The following is a 19,437-nucleotide window of genomic DNA, read 5'->3' as shown; positions in this document are numbered from 1 at the left end:
CTTTTTTAAAACCTTGTATTTTAAGTTCTGGGGTACATGTGCAAGTTTGTTATATAGGTAAACTCATGTCATGGGGATTTGTTATACAGATTATTTCGTCACCCAGGTATTAAGCTTAGTACCTATTCATCGTTTTTCCTGATCCTTTCCCTGCACCCAAACTCCACCCTCCGGTAGGCCAAGGGTCTGTTTGTTCCCCTCCAGAAAATTCCCTATTCTTAATGTTTAGAATGCCAAGGGTTTCTGAGAGTTGATTTTTTTTAATGTTTTCTTATATTATTTAGAAAAGAGAGAAATTGCTGTATTACATCCCTATTTTGATTCAAATATAGATTCTAAATATGAAAATCCTTCATATATAAACACAGTTTATTGTTTCCGAGGGCTGTCTCTAGTTACCTCCTAAGCCAAGGAGTTGAATCATTATCTACCTTCGCAAAGGGGTGCGAGGGAAGAAGCCTGGCACCACTCCTTTTGTTGCTCTGCCTGCCCACTTCAGATGCCCTCAAGTAGCTGCAGATGTTCTAGAGAGAGGCATGTTGTTTGGTCATTCAGGAAGAGATTCTAAACACGAGGCTGGAGTTTTAAGAGACTTAAAAGTGTCAGAAAGGTGAAGAAAAGACCCTACCATAATAACCAGCGGTTTCCATCTGCTCTTAGGAACCTTTGTGATTTGAGAATTTCATTGTAATTTGCACTCTGGAGCATTTTTGGCTTCTTAGTAGCGCTAATTCCTATTTCATATGGTAAGAACAAACTAAAAGTTGAGTTTCATTATTGTCAACTAGCAGCACATTATCTGGAACTTATTTTATAGCCCTCAGTAACAATTATTTTTAACTGCAGTAGTATAGTGGTATAGTTGTAGACACCATTAATTATTTAGCATCTCATGGAAGCAACTGTGTGCCCTGAGGCGGGATGGGAGTGGCCTGAAAGGTTGCTGCTTTCTATTAGTACAGTTGACCCTTGAACAACACGCGTTTGAATTACACAGGTCCACTTATACAAGGATTTTCTTCCGCCTCTGCTACACCTGAGAGCAAAGCCAACTCCTTTTTCTCCTTCTCCTCAGCCTACTCAACAGTGAAGATGAGGAGGATGAAGACCTTTATGATGATCTACTCTCACTTAATGACTAGTAAGTATAGTTCTTTTTCCTTATAATTTTCTTAATAACATTTTCTTTTCTCTAGTTTATTGTAAGAATATGGTATATAATACAGATAACATACAAAATGTGTGTTAATCGACTGTGTATGTTATCAGTAAGGCTTCCAGTCAACAGTAGGCTATCAGTAGTTCAGTTCTGGGGGAGTCAAAAGTTATATGTGGATTTCTTTCTCTTATTTTGAGACAGAGTCTGGCTCCGTTGTCTAGGCTGGAGTGTAGTGGTGCGTCACCACATTCTGCTAATTTTTGTATTTTTAGTAGAGATGGAGTTTTGCCATGCTGGCCAGGCTGGTCTTGAACTCCTGACCTCAAGTAATCTCCCTGCCTCGGCCTCCCAAAATGCTGAGGTTACAGGAGTGAGCCACCACACCCAGCCTCAAAAGTTATATGTGGATTTCTGACTGTGGAGTGAGGGTTGGCATTGTTAACCCCCACTTGTTCAAGGGTCAACTGTACTGTGTTCTGGGTAAGAGAGTGATATTGCAGTAAGAGCAAGACTTTGGAAGAGAAGAGATGCAGGTCTGAGTTCTAGTTACACTGTGTGCTGGCTCTGTGTCTTTGCCCAAATTTCTCAGTTAGTGGCCTCCATTTTCTTCCCTTCAAAGGGATAGACAATGCCTAATTTTCCCACTTCCTTTTTTTATGTGTGACTATATGAGACAATGTGTGTAATACCCAGCATCCAGAAGATGCCGATTAAAATTTAGCCTTTTCTCTTCCAAGGTTTTCAAAACCAGTAAGATATTTATATTTCAGGAAAAAAAAACCTGTAGCATTAAATGAATGCTTTAAGGATCACTTAGTTGTTTTTCAACCTTTTGTTCAAATCCAATTAGTCTCTGCTACCTTACAGAATTTTCATCATATGGCAAGGTTTACAGGAATTCAATCGGTAATCTGCCATGCTTACCTAGCATTCGTTGAGAGTCCCATGTATATTCATACCAAGTCCGAACTCGCTTTTGCACAAGTTTAGGAATGGAGTAATTGTTCATGTAGGCAATGGTGTCATCCATGCAGGCGCGGAAGTAGTTCTGATTGGCTGTAGCTGCTCCAATCACATCTCTCATCTAAAACCACAAATATGGTCACTCCACGCCCAGCAGAGGAAATGAGTTAATAAAAGTCAAATTACATGTTTTCCACATGATATACTCCCTTCTAATGCCCTGATTACTTGATTTTATTCATTCATTCATTTTTATTTTATTTATTCTTGCCCAGACTTAACTTTTCAGCAGTGGATCACTTGATTTTAAACATACTGATATTGGGTCCTAATATCACCCACTTCCATAAAATATTGGGCAAATCATATTCTCTCTCTGATCCAATAAGGACAACAATAAGACCTGTAGGACAAACCAAGTGAGAATTCAGCCATGTAATGCATAGGACTACACGTAATCTTCTTTGCAAACTTCTATTTTACTGCAGAAATGTTAATATACATTGAAAAAATTATACAGCTGTGCTTATGCAAGGAATGTGCAATAAAAGTTGAGCAATTGTCTGGCAGAAATGGCTAGTCCATTTTGGTGAGTCTTACTTGGAATGCATCCTTCATAGATTATCCAGTGTGGCTGGCTATATAGACTCAATTCATCATGAAATTGCAACCTCTGTACTTCGCTTTGTGTTGTTTAGACAGATAAAATCAAATCTCATCATGCTTAAGGCACAGTATTCAGCAGAAGTTGAAATGTGCTGAAATTACTGAAGCATCATCTACTGCTGTGACAATTCTTAAGAAACTGTCAGGTTTTAGTTCTTGGATGTTTATAACTCACCCATAAAGACCCACTCTAGGTTAAAAGCTGATCTTTAAGGTCTCAGCACAAAAAAGATATATAGCTCGACTCTTCCTCTCACATAGAGGGAGGCAAGTGGCTGTAAATATGCTTTGACTGTGGGTTTATAATAGGGAGGAAAACCACGGCCTCACTTTCACACTCCTAAGTCTTTGCTTGTTCATTTTAGTAGCTGTTGAGCCTTTTCTGCTTATGGAAAAACGACTCATTCTTTGAAGTCTAGCCCAAATGTCTCTTTTTAATTGTGATGCCCTCCTCAGTTTCCATTTTTAGAGTCAATAAATTCTTCTACATATTAAAACTATCTGCGGAGGAGCTATGCAGCTAGTCCAACTGTATATATCTTTTTGAGTCTCTTTCTCCTCAGTGGCTCTTCCAAATATTCCTCAACAACCTCAATTCCTAGATCTCACTTTTCCATGCTGTTCTTGGCTGATAACTTACATTACCTAGTCACCTAAAGCTGGGAGACTTGGTATGTTAGGAGAGGGCTTGGGAGATTTAATAGAGTATTAAGCTGGGAAGTAGGGATTATTAAAAGCATTATTGATTGCTGTTGAGGCTCCAAGAATTTGTAGTGACAGTAATTTGAATGGTTTGTGTGATATCCTTCAGCAACGTTGGGTTTTGTTGTTGTAGGAGTTGAGGAAGATGTATATTCTATAATGGATTCCAGGCTAGGGAAGTACATGACAGTATGAGAGGAAGAAAAATGTCAGTTTCTGTGAGTTGCGTCAGAAAATCGAATATTGTAGTTAAAATGTGATGATTGGCTGGGTGCAGTGGCTCCATGTCTGTAATATCAGCATTTTGGGAGATGAGGTGGGAGAATCACTTGAGGCCAGGAGATCAAGACCAGCCTGGGCAACATAGTGAGACTCTGTTTCTACAAAAAATAAATGAAGAAAAGAATTAGCCAGGCATGATGGCACGCACCTGTAGTCCCAGCTACCTGGGAAGCTGAGGTGAGAGGATTGCTTGAGCCCAGGAGTTTGAGGCTACGGTGAGCTATGATTAAGCCACTACACCCTAGCCGGGGCAACAGAGCCAGACCCTGTCTCTTAAAAAAAAAAGTGATGATTATTTCCATCGTATAGTCTTTATGTGGGAATTTTGAGTGAGTGGAGGGTTTTTTTGTCCCAGGCTTTTAAACTGTTATTTCTATCTGTTCCCCTGCTCAGCATCTTTTATTCACTATGAGAGTTTGAGGCACATATCTGTGTCTCTAGCCTCAATCTTTCTCTTGTGCTCTACTACCACATTTTCAGTGACTTGATATTCCTTCTTGTTCCTATTGGAACCTCAAATCCAATTTAAAAGCAGATGTGGTGTGGTGTATAAAACAGCACTTCTCAAACATTCGTGTGTATATGAATCACTTGACGATTTTGTTAAAATGCAAGTTCTGACTCACTGGTCTAAGGTGGGGCTTGAACTCTGAATTTCTCAAGTGCTGCTGCTGCTGCTTGTCCAAAGATTACACTCTGAGTAGCAAGATAATTGAACTGGTGCTAGAAATAGTATTTTAGTCTTGATGTGAAAATCGTCTTGCACATAGTAAGTGCTCAATACATGTTAAATTTTACTGTTATTATCAGTGTTACTGTATATGGTTCTACCATATGACCATATGAACGACATGTCTGAATCAGGGATGCCTCTTAATCTCTTTAAACTGGAGTTTTCTCATCTGTAAAACAGAGAAAAAATTGACTGTGATATGACAACTTCACGTTGATTTTACTAGAAATTATAAAATAATGTGATTTTTGCTATTTATATTCAAATGGATTTGAATTTAGTATCTCTCAAACCAGCTTCCTATTTCATTGTTAATATAATCTCCCCAGCCATGAAGATAATGATATTTTATGCTTAACAATTTTTAGGTCTTAGTGTTCATCTTCCTAAACCTAAATATTTTCTACATAGAGTTTCCTTTACTACCCCTCTCTGTATTACATTAACACATGTTAAGGCTGGAGCTGCCATATCCCCGTGTATCTGTATTAACCTGTTTTATTTTCTATGTTTTGATATGTTAATATCAGGGACCTTGCTGACCGAGGCCTTGCTTGTTTCTCCCAAGGTTAGAGATGGTGGCCAAACCTCCTGAGAGTGTGTCTTCCATATGTAAACTAACTAATCTGGAACCCATATCCCAACTGCCTTCTGTATCAGGTTCTTGCATGGGCTCCTACACTCAGGCCACTATCCACCTGTCCTACAAAAAAATTAGCTGGGTGTGGTGGGGTGCAACTGTAGTTGCAGCTACTTGGGGGGCTGGGATGGGTAGATCACTTGAGCCCAGGAGGCTGAGGCTGCAGTGAGCCATGTTTGTGCCACTGCTCCCCAGCTTGGGTGACAGAGCAAGACCCTGTCTCAAAAACAAAAATGGGCTCTATCCTTTGTAAGTGCCAACTATCTTCAATACAATAATTTATGTATTTAATTTCTTACTAGACTGACTTTTTTGAGAATAAATACAAGGAGATGCTGTAGTAAACATTTGTGAAACAATAACTTATTAATTATTTTATATGGCATTTTGTAGCCTCTGGTTTAAATGACCTCTGAAGTCTATTATAACCCAGTGATTTTATAACAATATTTGAAATTTAAGTAAATAAAACAGATTTTAATGGTTTTCATTAGGGTCCAAGTAAAAAGTTAACTTAGAAACAACTTTCTCTGAGAGTTCAAACTAATGCTATTTGCTGACAGGTCTTTTGATAGATTTAATGGCTTAAAAATGGAAAAGCACTGTTGATCTGATCACATCCTCCTTCAACTCATTAAAATAGAGGAAAGTTCATTCAAAAAAAGAAGAACCAGACAGATTTTAATTTTTCCTCCACAAAGTTTGCAAAGACTTGTTAGTCTCTCAAAAATGACAGCACTGTGTATCCAGTTATTCATACTCAGCTTACCTGACCAATTAAACTGGAGAACACAAAAACTCCAGAAAAAAAATTCAAGAGTTGGAAAACAATTTCAAATAAAGTTTGTGGTTCTGGAAGGCCACCAATGGTAATTAAAGTTCGAACTGCCCAATAATAACATCTCAGATACCTGTGAAAACAGAAGACATACGTTATGCTTTTTTTCTATATCATTGAAAGACCACTGTTCTTGGGAGGATATAGTACTATTATAATAAATTTCCTACTAATCAAGATTTTCTTTCTCTAGACAGCACTGGCAAACACCATGTGTGCTAATGTAAACTTCTTAATAAACACTGTGAAATGATGAAACAAGCCCAAGGAGGGTGTTTACTAGCCGTTACCAAAATGTGTTGGTCTAAATAACCACCATTTTTTTAGGCTTATAGTTTTATGGGTCAGAATTTTGTGCAAAGCCCAACAGAGATGACTCATCTATGTTCCATGATGATTGGGCCCTCAGCTGGTATGAGTTGAATGGCTGGAGATATCTGGAAAGATTCGATTGAGGCCAAATGTCTGAAACATTGATTCTGACTGTTGGCCGGGTTCCTCTGTTCCTTTCCACGTTATGTCCTTTTGGAATGCCCCAGGTAGCTCCTTCCCTCACATGTCTGATCCTGAGCTGGGAAGATTGGAACAGTAGGGGATGGCTGGGTATCTTTCTTCATTCAGCTTCTCAATGTGACTAGCTTGGGCTTCCTCATAGCATGGACGTCTAAGGTAGATAGATTTTTACATGAGAGCTGTTTTTCCCCAGAGCAATAGCAGCCCAGGTGGTAGCTTCCAGGTTTCCTATAACTTAGAAGCCCTATATCATCTTATAGTTGTCACGTTGTATTTGTCAGGCAAGTCACTAAGGCCAACCCAGGTTCGAGGGAAGAGACATTCGAATCCACCTTTCAATGAGAGAAGCAGCAAAAAATTTGAGGCTGTTTTTAAACTACCACAATATTGATTTGTGGGAATATTATAGAGATCAAATTGTATTTATGCAGATGGGAGAACCTTCTATAGTTTAGATCCAATTGTTTTTACTAATGGAAAACAGAACAGATGAATATCTCTTCTATTTTTCACCCACATATTATTATATTATTGAATACGTAAACCATGGCAGAGACAGAGGAGAGCTGAGCTCCATCTTAATAGGGAAATTACTGTTGATTGTAATGGGCAACTGATCTAGAAATTTGGTATTGAAGAAAATCAAGTATGCTCAGAAATGTATTTGATAAAATTTCTGTACTTGAACAATTGCAAATGAAGAGGCTGAGGTCATTACAGACCAGATAGGAACAGGACGAGAAAAGAATATGATAAGGATTAGTAAAGAACATATAACATTCACTTAGCTATCCAGAGAGTCCTTAACGTACTATGGTTTGATTTTATGATGGCATAAAAGCAATGTCCATTCAGTAGAAACCATACTTTGAATACTCATACAACCATTCTGTTTTTCACTTTTAGTATGGTATTCAATAAATTACATGAGATATTCAACAATTTATTAAAAACTAGGCTTTGTGTTAGATGATTTTGCCGAACTGTAGGCTAACGTCAAGTGTTCTGTGCACATTTAAGTTAGGTTAGGCTAAGCTATGAGGTTTGGTAGTTCAGGTGTATTAACTGCATTTTTGGTTTACAATATTTTCCCGATAGGTTTATTGTGATGTAATCCCATCAGAAGTCGAAGACATCTGTATATATATTTCATAATTCTTGTGCAGCTAGGCATACTATTTGGTAATTCTACGTAGCTCTGATAACGTGGTCTGTATCAGGCATTTCCACTGAATCCTTTAAAAAATCATTTATATAAAGAACGTCTCCAGGTTTTGTTATAGAGGGACATTTAGATTTCGTGTGTCCCAACTAGCTATTTCAGCATCTTGTGCAGACACAGAAAAGGAGTACTTTTTATGGAATCCTGCCCTAGTCGAGCATTTATTTCTTATCTAGGTATGCCACATACAATATTAGCACTTTGGGTAACTGGGCATTAATCTTTGCACAAGGGTGGTCTTTTCTTGTAAAAATAGTTTGAGATTTTAAGATCTTCAAATAGTAAGAAGTTGAGGTTTACAAAGAAAGAAACAAACTGCAGTTGAAGTTAATATTCAAATAAAAACAGATCTAGAAAGAAATCACTCATTTTGAAATTCAATACCTTTTGAAGGACATAAGACTCTTTTTTTTTAACCTAGTTCCTTGTTACAGGAAGAGAAAAAATAAGTAACTCTTTGGTAGAGCTTGAAAACCACTATGCCAAGAGAATAAAAATATTACCACTGTATAATTTTTTTTCTAGCAGGCTTCCTTGGACTTACTAATATTATAGTGAACTTGATGTCAAAGAGAACCACCTTGAAGAAGTCTGGAATTAATTTTATGGACTGCATTTTAACTTTCCAAATTCCAATTTATAAGTTCCTATTACCTGATTTATTTTGGTCACAGGTTTTGGACCTGTGGGTCTCTTTAAATTACAGAAATTTATTAAACCTGACATTACCCAAGAGTGAAGAGAAACAAGATTCTCTCCCAACATGGTCAATTCCATGATAAGTGTTGGGATTATTTCCCCTCCAAAGTTACTCAAAATTTTGTCCTACTTTAGCAGGAACAAACGTAAGGATTACTTTCTCCCATTTTCTTTTTTATGATGTTAAAAAATAACAATCAAATGTGAAATTTTGGCATGGATTTTCCAAATCTCAAGGGTTTGGCTTGAACTATTTTTTTTGTATATTAAATAGTCTGCTATGTTAATTGGAAATTTTCTGCCCTGATGCTTTGAGATTTATTTTAGGATTCTTTTCTCAGTCACATCTTACACCTAGACATGCATAACCAAAGGTAAGATTTGTAATTTAATTAGATGGCCTCTTATTGATTTCCTAAGATTAGCTTAATTAGTCAAGTGTGTCCATCTCTAATATCTACATCCCAGTCAGATAGATCTTTTCAAAGAGATTCTATCTGGCTGGATTAACACATGAACTATCTAACTATTAACTATGCAATGCATCAACTATATAACACGTGATATATATATATACGCATACTTAGGCATACTTCAAGTTAAAGCAGTAAGGCAGAATTTGACATAAAGCCATAAAAAATATTTAGTATGAAAATAGAAAGCCTTTCTCTGTGAAACAAACATGACATGCAATTTCCCCCTATATTTTATTATGAAACATTATCAACAAACAGAAAAAAGAATTTTATAGTGAACACTCATTTTACAGTGAACACTCATATGCTCACTACCTAGATCCTACCATTAACATTTTACTATGCCTGCTTCATCACGTATTCCTCCACTTATTTATCAGTAAAACCTTCTTATTTTTTGGATGTATTTCAAAATAATTTCTAGACAGGCAGAAACTTTCTCCTAAAAACAGCACTTCAGAATATATATGTTAACTGGAGTTCAGTATTTGTTTAGAGTTATGTTTTATTTTGAATATACAGTTAAAGCACTAATGAGGCCGGGCATGGTGGCTCACGCCTGTAATCCCAGCGCTTTGGTAGGCTGAGGTGGGTGGGTCACTTGAGGTTGGGAGTTTGAGACCATTCTGGCCAACATGGTGAAATCCCGCATCTATTAAAAATACAAAAATTAGCCGGGTATGGTGGTGGGTGCCTGTAATCCCAGCTACTCAGGAAGGCTGAGGCAGGAGAATCGCTTGAACCCAGGAGGCGGAGGTTACAGTGAGCTGAGATGGTACCACTGCACTCCAGCCAGGGCGACAGAGTGAGACCCTGTCTCAAAAAAAAAAAAAAAAAAAAAAAAAAAAAAGGCACTAATGTAAAGTAGGACCATTTGGTGAATTTAAAGAAAGTACAGTATTATCTATAGGCATTACGCCATATAGTAGATTTCTAGGACTTACTCATTTTGCATAATGGAAACTTTGTACCCCTTGACTTACACTTCCCCATTATCCCTTTCCTCCAGCCCCTGGTAACCCCCATCCTACTCTCTATTACTATGAAATTGACTCTTTTAGATTCCACATATAAGTGAGGTCATATGAGGTCAGACAGTATTTCACTTTCTGTGTCTTGTTTATTTTGCTAGGCATAATGTCCTCCAGCACTATCTATATTGTCACAAATGGCAGGATTTCTTTCTTTTTAAGGCTGAATGATATTCTATTATATGTGCATATTTGCCACATTATCTTTATCCTTTCATTAGTTGAGAGAAATTTAGGCTCCTTCCATGTTTTGGCTATTGCAAATAATGCTGCAATGCTGCAATGAGCATGGGAGTGCAGATATCTCTTTGAGATACAGATTTCAATACCTTTGGGTATATTCACAGAAATGGCATTGCTGGGTCATATGGTAGTTGTTTTGTTCTTTTGTTTGTGGATATCCAGTTTTCCCAGTACAATTTATTGGAGAGACTATCTTTCCTCATTGCATATCCTTAGCACCCTTGGACAGGCAGTTGACCATCTATGTATTCATTTATTTCTGGGCTCTCTATTCTGTTTCATTGGACCATATGTGTGTTTTTATGCCAGTTTCATACTGTTTTGATTATGGTAGCTCTGTGATATATTTTGAAATCAAGAAGTGGGATGCCTTTGGCTTTGTCGTTTTTGCTCAAAATTACTTTAGCCATTCGGGGTCTTTTGTGGTTCTATACGAATTTTTGGATTTTTTTTCTGTTCCTGTAAAAAAATCATTGAGATTTTGATAGGGATTGCATTGAATTTGTAGATCATTGTGAATGGTGAATATTTTAACAGTATTAATTATTCTAGCCCTTGAATACAGATGTCTTTTGATTTATTAGTTCCTACTTTAATTTTTTTCATCAGCATTTTGCAGTTTTCAGTGTACAAGTCTCACACCCCTTTGGTTAAGTTTATTCCAAATATTTTATTCTTTTTGATGCTTAATTTCCTTTTCAGATAGTTTACTGTTAGTGTGTAGAAATGCTACTGATTTTTGTATCATTTAATAAATTTTGACAAATGCATACACCGGTATAACAAAACACATGTTAAGATATAGAGCCTTGCCATCACTTTAGAAAGTTCTCTCAATTCTTTTCCCAGTCGATCCTTACTCAAATGTGCCAGAGGCAATCATCTGTTCTAATGTTTTTCTACTGTGGATAAGTTTGCCTGTTTTAGAATTTAACATAAATGAAATCGTACAGTATATATGCTTCTGTATAAGATGTCTTTTACTCAGTATGCTTTTGAGAGTTATTTATGTTGTGTATTGGTAATGTATTCCTTTTTATTGCTGTATAGTATTCATTATATGTTTATACCACAGTTTGTTTATTTATTCACCTACAGATGAATACCTAGCCTGCCTCAAGTTTTTGGTTTTGATGAGTAGAGCGTCTATGAAAATTCTTGAACAAGTTTTATTCTGTGAACATATATTTTCATTACTTTTGGGTAAAATATCTACATTGGAATTTTTGAGTTGTAAGGTAGATGTGTTTAGTTGTAAAATAAACTGCCAGATCTTTTTCCAGTATGGTTTTATCATTTCACATTCCCTCTAACAATATGTGAGAGTTCCAGTAACCCCCTGTTATGCTAACACCTGGCATTGTCATTATCCCAGCCCTTGGTATTGTCAGTCTTTTAAATTTTAGCCATTGTGGTGAATCTGTAGTGGGATATGCAACTTTTAAAAGTACCCCTTCTATACTTATCTTTCTATGTGGACCTTCCTAACTACCTCAATCCATCTTAGTCCCTGGTTTCTGTAAACTTATTACTGGAAGCAATGGCTATGGGGAGAACGGTCTTATTAGAATGTAAGTGCTACAAAGGTAGGTATTTATGGGCCTAGTAGCACACAATAGGAATTCACTAATATTTGTTAAATGACTGGAATGGATGAGTGAATGCATACCTAGACTTACTGAAATGAGAATGTAGGAAGACTGTATCTGTGAACACATCTGTTGAATCTCCTTCTGAACTCTCCCCTGTCATGCTTCTCACTGCCCTTCACTTCCTTCTGATCCACCGATTCTTTGCTTTGGGTTTTTTTGTTTTGTTTGTTTGTTTTTGTTATATTCCAAGGGTGACCCTCTAGGAATTGCAATATAAATATCCTCCCTCTCCCTGTCCCTCTCCACCCTCCTCCCTTTCCTTCTCTCTCTCTGCCATTGTCTGACCTCAGCTATGAGGTATCTAGGACATCCTGAATAAATATTTTCATCTACCTAAGTCTCATCATCTTTATCTGTAAAATTAAGAAGGTAGATTACCTAAATTTTTCTAGCACTATGATATAGTAATTCTGATTCCTTCCTTACTTCAACTAAAGTCAATAATTCCCGTGATGCCTTGTTTACTTCTCTTTTTTCCAAAGAAAATATACATTAGGGATTGGGACCGTGGATTTGTTAAAAAATTTTGTGTGCAGTGGGAAATTTATGTCAGAAAATACATAAAATTGGGATACATGTGGACAAAAATACGTTGGGAACATTTTTAAGTATCACATAATCTTAGGTACTTACTTGTGTTCTCCTTTTGAACTAAACATTTGCATTCTTTGTCACATTTTACAGTCTAAAGAAGGATGTCATTCACTCAATATAAATAAAAATGCCTTTTATTGAAATGAATAGAAATTGCTGTTCTGATGAGAATTAATGGAATAATAATAAACTTGACTTCTTTTAAATGTTCACAGTGTTCCATTTATGCCCCACAGTCTGCTGCCTAATTCTAACTAGGGCAAAATTTGCAAATCCAAAGGCCTAATAAGCAGCCTTCAATTTATAGGTCACCAGGGCCATCACAAGGGTTAAGTTAAAAAATACTTTAGGTCATTATTGCAAAAACTTGGCTTACAAGATCAAAGGGTAACACGAAGCAATAGAAGGAGAAATTGATGTTAAAAAAACTGTTAGGATAAGTATACTAGTAACTGACATATGCAAATTATCTAAAAAGATAAGTAAAGAGGCTGCTTTTAAAAGCATTTTCATTGCAAGGGTGGCAACCTGTGTCCCTGACAGTTGGTAACAGGATTGTTGGAGCTTTGGTTTTGAGTGAGAATGCTTCAGTCTAAATGAGCAGAGCAGAGTTGATGGGATAATATTTATAGTCAGAGAATGTGAGTTGTATGATAACAAGGCTGTGGAATTTATCGAAACTAGTTTTGGGCCTAGAAAATGATCACTTTTAGTAGTTTTTCTGTGAGTGATTAAGAAAAATCAGTAGTTTCTAATCCTTGGGTGCAAGATTCTATTTGTACCCCTGAAATCAAGCTTTTTATTTGGGTTATCAAATCTTTTATATGTTTATTGTTTTTGGTTACTTGACCTGTCAATAATTATGTTTGGTGTCTCACACTTTGATGATATATTGGCCAGTTTCTCCTCCTTCTATCAATTTTTGCTTGATGGTTTTCTTTGAATGATTGTAAGTATTTTATTAGATGCATACACATTTAGAATTGGAATATCTTGATGGTAGTAAATAAAATTTATAGGAGGCCATTGGTTTGGACTAAACTCTTGCACTAGGCCAAACAGACCAAACCAAAATGGAATTACTAATGCTGAAGTTCTATGTCGCCAAACTGAAACTAACTTGTTTATCTGCCATTCCAAGAAATCAGGAGAGAGAGAAAGAGAAATAGTAAATCCCCAAACAAGCCAGTTTTATCCAGCATGGTAAGGAAGTCCCCTCTACTTTAACCTTTACAAGGAAAGTAACTTCGAAATGACCAATCCGTTTTTGCTCTCTGTTTCTGCTTTCTTCAGCCCTTTTCGGCCTATGAAGCCAATCTCCTTTCCCAGCTCATCAGAGCACTCATTCTATTTTATAGAATTGAGGTGTTGCCTGATTCTAGAATTGCAAATAAAAGTCAATTAAGATCATTAAAATAAATTTGTTGTAATTTTGTCTTTTGACAATCATGAATCAAAACTTTTATCATTATATGGTGAACTTTTTCTCTAAAATGTCTTTTGTTTTAAAGTTTATTTTGACTAATGTTAATTGACAGTCTCTATTAGCATGTGAGTTTAGTTCCCATTAATTTACTGCACATATTTGTCAGAGGTGTTCGAACCAGAGTGACTCCCTCTTGAAAAGGGGCTGGGTAAAATAAGGCTTTGACCTACTGGGCTGCCTTTCCAGGAGGTTAAGCATCCTAAGTCACAGGAGAAAATAGGAGGTTGGCACAAGATACGGGTAACAGAGAGCTTGCTGATAAATTAGGTTTCAGTAAAGAAGCTGGCCCAAATCCACCACAACCAAGATGGCGATGAAAGTGAACTCTTGTCATCCTCATTGCTCATTATATGCTAATTATAATTCATTAGCATGCTAAAAGACACTCCCACCAGAACCATGACAGTTTACAAATGCCATAGCAATGTCCAGAAGTTACCCTATATAGTCTGAAAAGGGGAGGAACCCTCAATTCTGGGAATTGCCCACCCCTTTCCCTGAAAACTCATGAATAATCCACTCCTTGTTTAGCATATAATCAAGAAATAATTATAGGTATTCTTAGTCAAGCAGTCCATGCCACTGCTCTGCCTATGCAGTAGCTATTTTTTTCTTACTTTCTTAATAAATTTGCATTCACTTTATTCCATGGACTTGCCCCAAATTCCTTCTTGCACAAGGTCCAAGAACCCTCTCTTGGGGTCTGGATCAGGATCCCTTTCTGGTAACATACTGATCTATTTTAAATTGTCCTTACCATCTTATGTTGTGTCTTCTGTTGTCCTGCCTTTCCTGTACTTCTCCCCAAAACTGCCACTCCTTATCTTTGTGTCTTTTTTTGTATTGGTTTGCTTTTAAAATTTCCTTATTCATTTTTTTCCCCTTACTAATTTAGAAGTTATTCTCTCTATTTCTGTTCTTTAGTGGTTACTCACACTAATTTCCTACTGTACCCCAGGTTTGGTACATACGTTTGTGTTTTAGCCTTTGGAGATACTTCTTACTTTCTAGGGAACTCAGCAATCACTGAAAACTGTTATAATTGTATTCATCTAGAAACTTATAGCAAATAATTATAATAAGTAACTTAACAAAATTACAACAGGTAATTTATCTTGTATTTTAGAGAGAGTATCTTGGCTACCTGGTCTATAATGTAGCTGGAATTAGAAATCCAAAACACTAGCACACTTGAAGTTTCTTATGGGCTGCAGCTGAGATTTCTTTCTTCTTGTTACAATGAAGATTTGGCCATTCCTTCCGTTTTTCCTTACTCCCCCTCTCTCTTCCTGCCTTTATATACCTAATATATTGTCTATTATTATATACTTAACACTGAGCTTGACACTGGGAACAAGATATAGTCCCTAGAAACTCCACAGAGAGGCATCTAGGTGTAAAAGGAGAAATAGCTTCACTTTCTGGAGGGCATTCTGATGCAATCCTATATTGTTTTGCTAATTTGAAAAAAACAGCTATCAGCCACAGTCATCTAATGATGTTGGATTACATATTCACTTTGAGGCAATTTTACTGTAGCTGGTATTTTAGTCAATTTTTATATAAATTAGTCGTTAATATCAAAGTAAATAATTCACATTCTAAAGGGAATTATTTATTTAGTAAATTTTCTGGAAATAGAGTGTCTGTGTGTGTGTGTTTCCCAATCAGTGGCCCTTCTGACTTTAAATTCTTTAAAATCGGTTCTGGTTGTTATAATCTTTTATGCATATCCAACTCACTCTAGGCAGTGTGTACTTTTGTAAGTTATTTTCCCTCTCTTTGCTCTATCCTATAATTGCTCTCCATCCCAAGGCTGCAGTGAGTTGCCCTTCAAAGTAATGCTGGGACCTGCTTTTTTCCAGTTTGGACATTGCCTTATTATATGTTCAATGTCATTTCACTGGAGCAGAAAGTTAGTGAAGGCAACTTTATGCCAGGTCTTTGTATTTTACCAAAAGGAATTTTCACTATTAAATAACCCAGTTGCCATTTCTGAGTCCTGATTCTACTGTTCTAAATTTTTCAAGTGATCTTTTTTTATTTCTGGGACACTTGCATACCTAGTTGTCAAGTTTAATTTATGATCCTCGTTACTCTCTAAGTGTTTAATTGAGTTAGTGGTTATAGCTGACTCATAAACCCATAAAACCCTTCACTGGTAAACTAATTAGCCACTGCACCTGCCCTTTAAATAATTAACATTGTTCATTACTAACAATCAGCATTGGAGTTATTAAAAGTTACCTTACTGCTCAGTTGTCTAAAGTAGAGGCTTTCAAACTTTTTTGATCATGATCCAGAGTAAAAAATGCATTTCACAGGCCAACTCAGGATACACACACACACACACACACACACACACACACACACACTCCCCTATCTATCAGACAGACTCTGATATTTTCTATTCTATTATTCTCTATCCTCTTTCACTTAAAAATGTATGGACTTACTAAAGAGGTTTTTCAGTTTAAAAAAATTTTTATTTGGACCAATTCATGGGGTACTTGTGCAATTTTGTTACATGTACACAATGCATAGTGATCAAGTCAGGGTGTTTAGGGTGTTTGTTACTCAAGTACAATACATGTTTTGAAACTATAGTCACCCTACTCTGTTGCAAACATTGAGTATATTCTTACTGTATGTTTGTATCCTTTAATCCATTTTTCTTTATGCACTCCTCTCCCCACCACTCACCCTTCCCAGTCTCTGTTATCTTTCCACTCTCTGTCTCTATGTGATCAAAATTTTTAGCTCCCACATATATGTGAGAACATGTGATAGTTATCATTTTGGGTCTGGCTTATTTCACTAGGATAATGACCTTCAGTCCCATCCATTTTGGTGCAAATGACATGATTTTATCCTTTTTTTATGGCCAAATAGTATTTACCAGCCATTGAATGGGTTATGACAGCTTCAAAAACATTAACTCTCATAAATCCATACAATGAAACAGAATGTTAAAAATAATCAATGAAGGTTTCTTTCAAAATCAGAACTTACTCGTTTCCTTCCCCATCATACACCCATCTAGTAGTGCCAATTCCTTCATAGTTTGAAGCCCAGTAATAAACACAGGCATTAATGTGCAGAATAAATAGCAAGTATCCAGTTGTTCGAATAACTCTGTCAGAGAGAATAGATGCAAAGTAAGATTCATGTTGTTTCTGAAATACAGCCTATTTTAACATTTTCTGTTCCTTAAAGTCACCAGCAAACCCCTTGCTTTGGATTTGTGAACTGTTAACTCTCATTAGTACAGTACAAAGTGATGGTGCCATTGCATGTTTTCTGATGGCAATGTCTTGACTGGGATTGACAGAGTGTAAAAAAAAAAAAAGAAAGAAAGAAAACTTCCTCTCTTTTCACAGATGTTGTGAGTCAACTCCGTGAAAGACATGCCTCAAGGGTCACTTCTTCAGTTTAAGTCCCATAAAATACACTATCCTAATTTAGCTGGATGTCTCTGAAAAGCTCATGAGACTTTATGCTACGATGAATGGCAACTAGGGGTTTCGGTGCAAGTAAAATTTAGAACAACAAACGAATGAAATTCAGATTAGGAATGAATTATCATGAGAAAGGTTTAAAGTTAACTTGCAAAAGAGTATGTTTTTCTGTACTTGTTTTGAGAGAAGCAGATAATAAATCCTATTTTCTTAGTCCAGTACTCTTCTAAAATCTGATATGATTTTCATACTTTCATTTCACTTAAAATATCCACATCTGTTCTAGAACATAGTCTTATATTTTATATAGCCAAAGCTGAAATTATATCCTTTTTTTGAAGAGGGAGGTCATATCCCTGCCGAATTCTGTCTAAAATGTTGTACCATTGCTTTTTCCGCTTCCCCCAAGTATACTGAGTTATACTTTACCTGTAGATATATGCTTTGTCCATTATAGACTCTAGGTGATGATTAAATTCAAAAAATGAAGTGTACTATATAGAAAAGCAAAAGAAATCCAAAAGCATGTTAGTCTTAAATATACATATTTAAATAAAACTATATGAAATAGATTTTATTACTGAAAATAATTTTATTCATATGTCTTTTAAAAAAACCAAGATCCTGTTTAGTGGTATTTTCCTCTGGACAGTACATTTTATAGCATGGTATTACACTTCCAGAGCTTCTTGCTTTATTTTATTTCTACCCTCTAGTTATAGTCTTATTTTTAATGTTTGTTGAAAATGAAACTTAAAAAACATGGTTTTCCTCTTTGTTTTGAAAGCATGTAGTAGAACTCTATTTCCCAACAATTGAAGTCACACTCTCCAAAAACATACATAAAAGAGGAAAAGTGTAATGCATTAAAGTTATAAATAGGTGTTAAGTCTTATTGCTCAACACTAGCATTATTTTCCAGTGAATTGCATTAAATGTGTATTTGTTTAAACAAAATTTAAAGTTCAGTAAGTATTAGCATTGGCTGTTCTTGACATTATTCAAAGATAACAATGAGTTTATGTGCATCTAATACAAGCAGAGTTACTATTTCCCTCAAGGTTTTTTCTTGCCTACTTCTACTTTTATCTCAAACTTTTCTGCCTGCATGCACTCCTACTTCCTACTTCCTAGTTCCTCTTTTATTTCTATAGGCAGTAAAGTATGGAATCCAGAGCCAAATGCCAGTTCTATCTCTATCACTTACAACTGTGTAACCGTGGAAAAGTCTCTTGCTATTTCCGTGTCTTGGTTTCCTCATCTGTAAAATGAGGTCAATAAGAAAAGATGCCCCCCAAAAGGGTTGTGTGCATACATGAGTTAATATATTTAATGTGCTTCAAATCACAGACTCTTACAGATAGAAGGCACCGCAGAGATTACTTAGTTCAAAATTTTGCCCAACGTAGATATGACTGCAATAGAACATTTAGAATTAAAAATAGTATATGTAATAGTAATGACTATTTAACTAGAAATATATACAAATGATTTGTTTTTCCAGAGGTCCTAAGTAGGAAAAAACTTCTTAAATACTCAGATTATAATTTAAATGTGTGGTAATTTGTTTATTGTGCTCTTAATACAAGTTTGCACAAAGGCATGATTTTAAATTTAGCTTAAGTGTTCACTAAAAATAAAATGTATATTCATTTGTTTTCTCATTTATAACTTGGAGACATAGATGATAAATATTTATCCTAGGAAATTGTGCATTAAGATGACACCCTTATAAATAAGTTAAATGAATGGACTATGGGGCTTTGAAAAGAAGATTAATATTGACTGTCAGGATCTCCTATATTTAAACATCTAATGGATAGAGAAGGCTTTTGGACATTTTAGGGTTACAGAGATGTGGAATGAAGAGTTGGCATTTTACAAGCTTTTATCATAATGCCAGATAAACTCCTAAATCTATAGAAACCTGAAAATTTCTGAAAATTGGTTATCTCCAAGCAGGTACCTTCTGAAATTTCCATGTGAGACTGAAAATTTGATAAGGGATGGCCTGATCACTAGATTGCTTGGAACATTACTGTGTTCCACCTCCATTTATTCTCACATTCCGTGGTCAAAC

General features: G+C 36.0%; 1 protein-coding gene across 2 annotated transcripts in view; it reads right to left on the bottom strand.

The window, feature by feature from the left end:
* The window catches only part of CNGB3 (cyclic nucleotide gated channel subunit beta 3), a 163,230-nt gene that overhangs the window by 46,321 nt on the left and 97,472 nt on the right, over window positions 1–19,437 (bottom strand). For both annotated transcript variants that reach the window (XM_003268270.3, XM_030794908.1), the window contains 4 exons: window positions 17,787–17,851; window positions 16,912–17,034; window positions 5,915–6,056; window positions 2,084–2,243 (listed from right to left, as the gene is read on the bottom strand). In XM_003268270.3, coding sequence (XP_003268318.1) covers window positions 2,084–2,243; window positions 5,915–6,056; window positions 16,912–17,034; window positions 17,787–17,851 — 490 coding nt within the window. The remainder of the gene's footprint in view (window positions 1–2,083; window positions 2,244–5,914; window positions 6,057–16,911; window positions 17,035–17,786; window positions 17,852–19,437) is intronic.

Source organism: Nomascus leucogenys, chromosome 16, assembly GCF_006542625.1.
Source record: "Nomascus leucogenys isolate Asia chromosome 16, Asia_NLE_v1, whole genome shotgun sequence".
NCBI lineage: Eukaryota > Metazoa > Chordata > Mammalia > Primates > Hylobatidae > Nomascus > Nomascus leucogenys.
The sequence above is the reverse complement of the archived record's forward strand: the minus strand, read 5'-3'. Positions and strand labels throughout refer to the sequence as shown.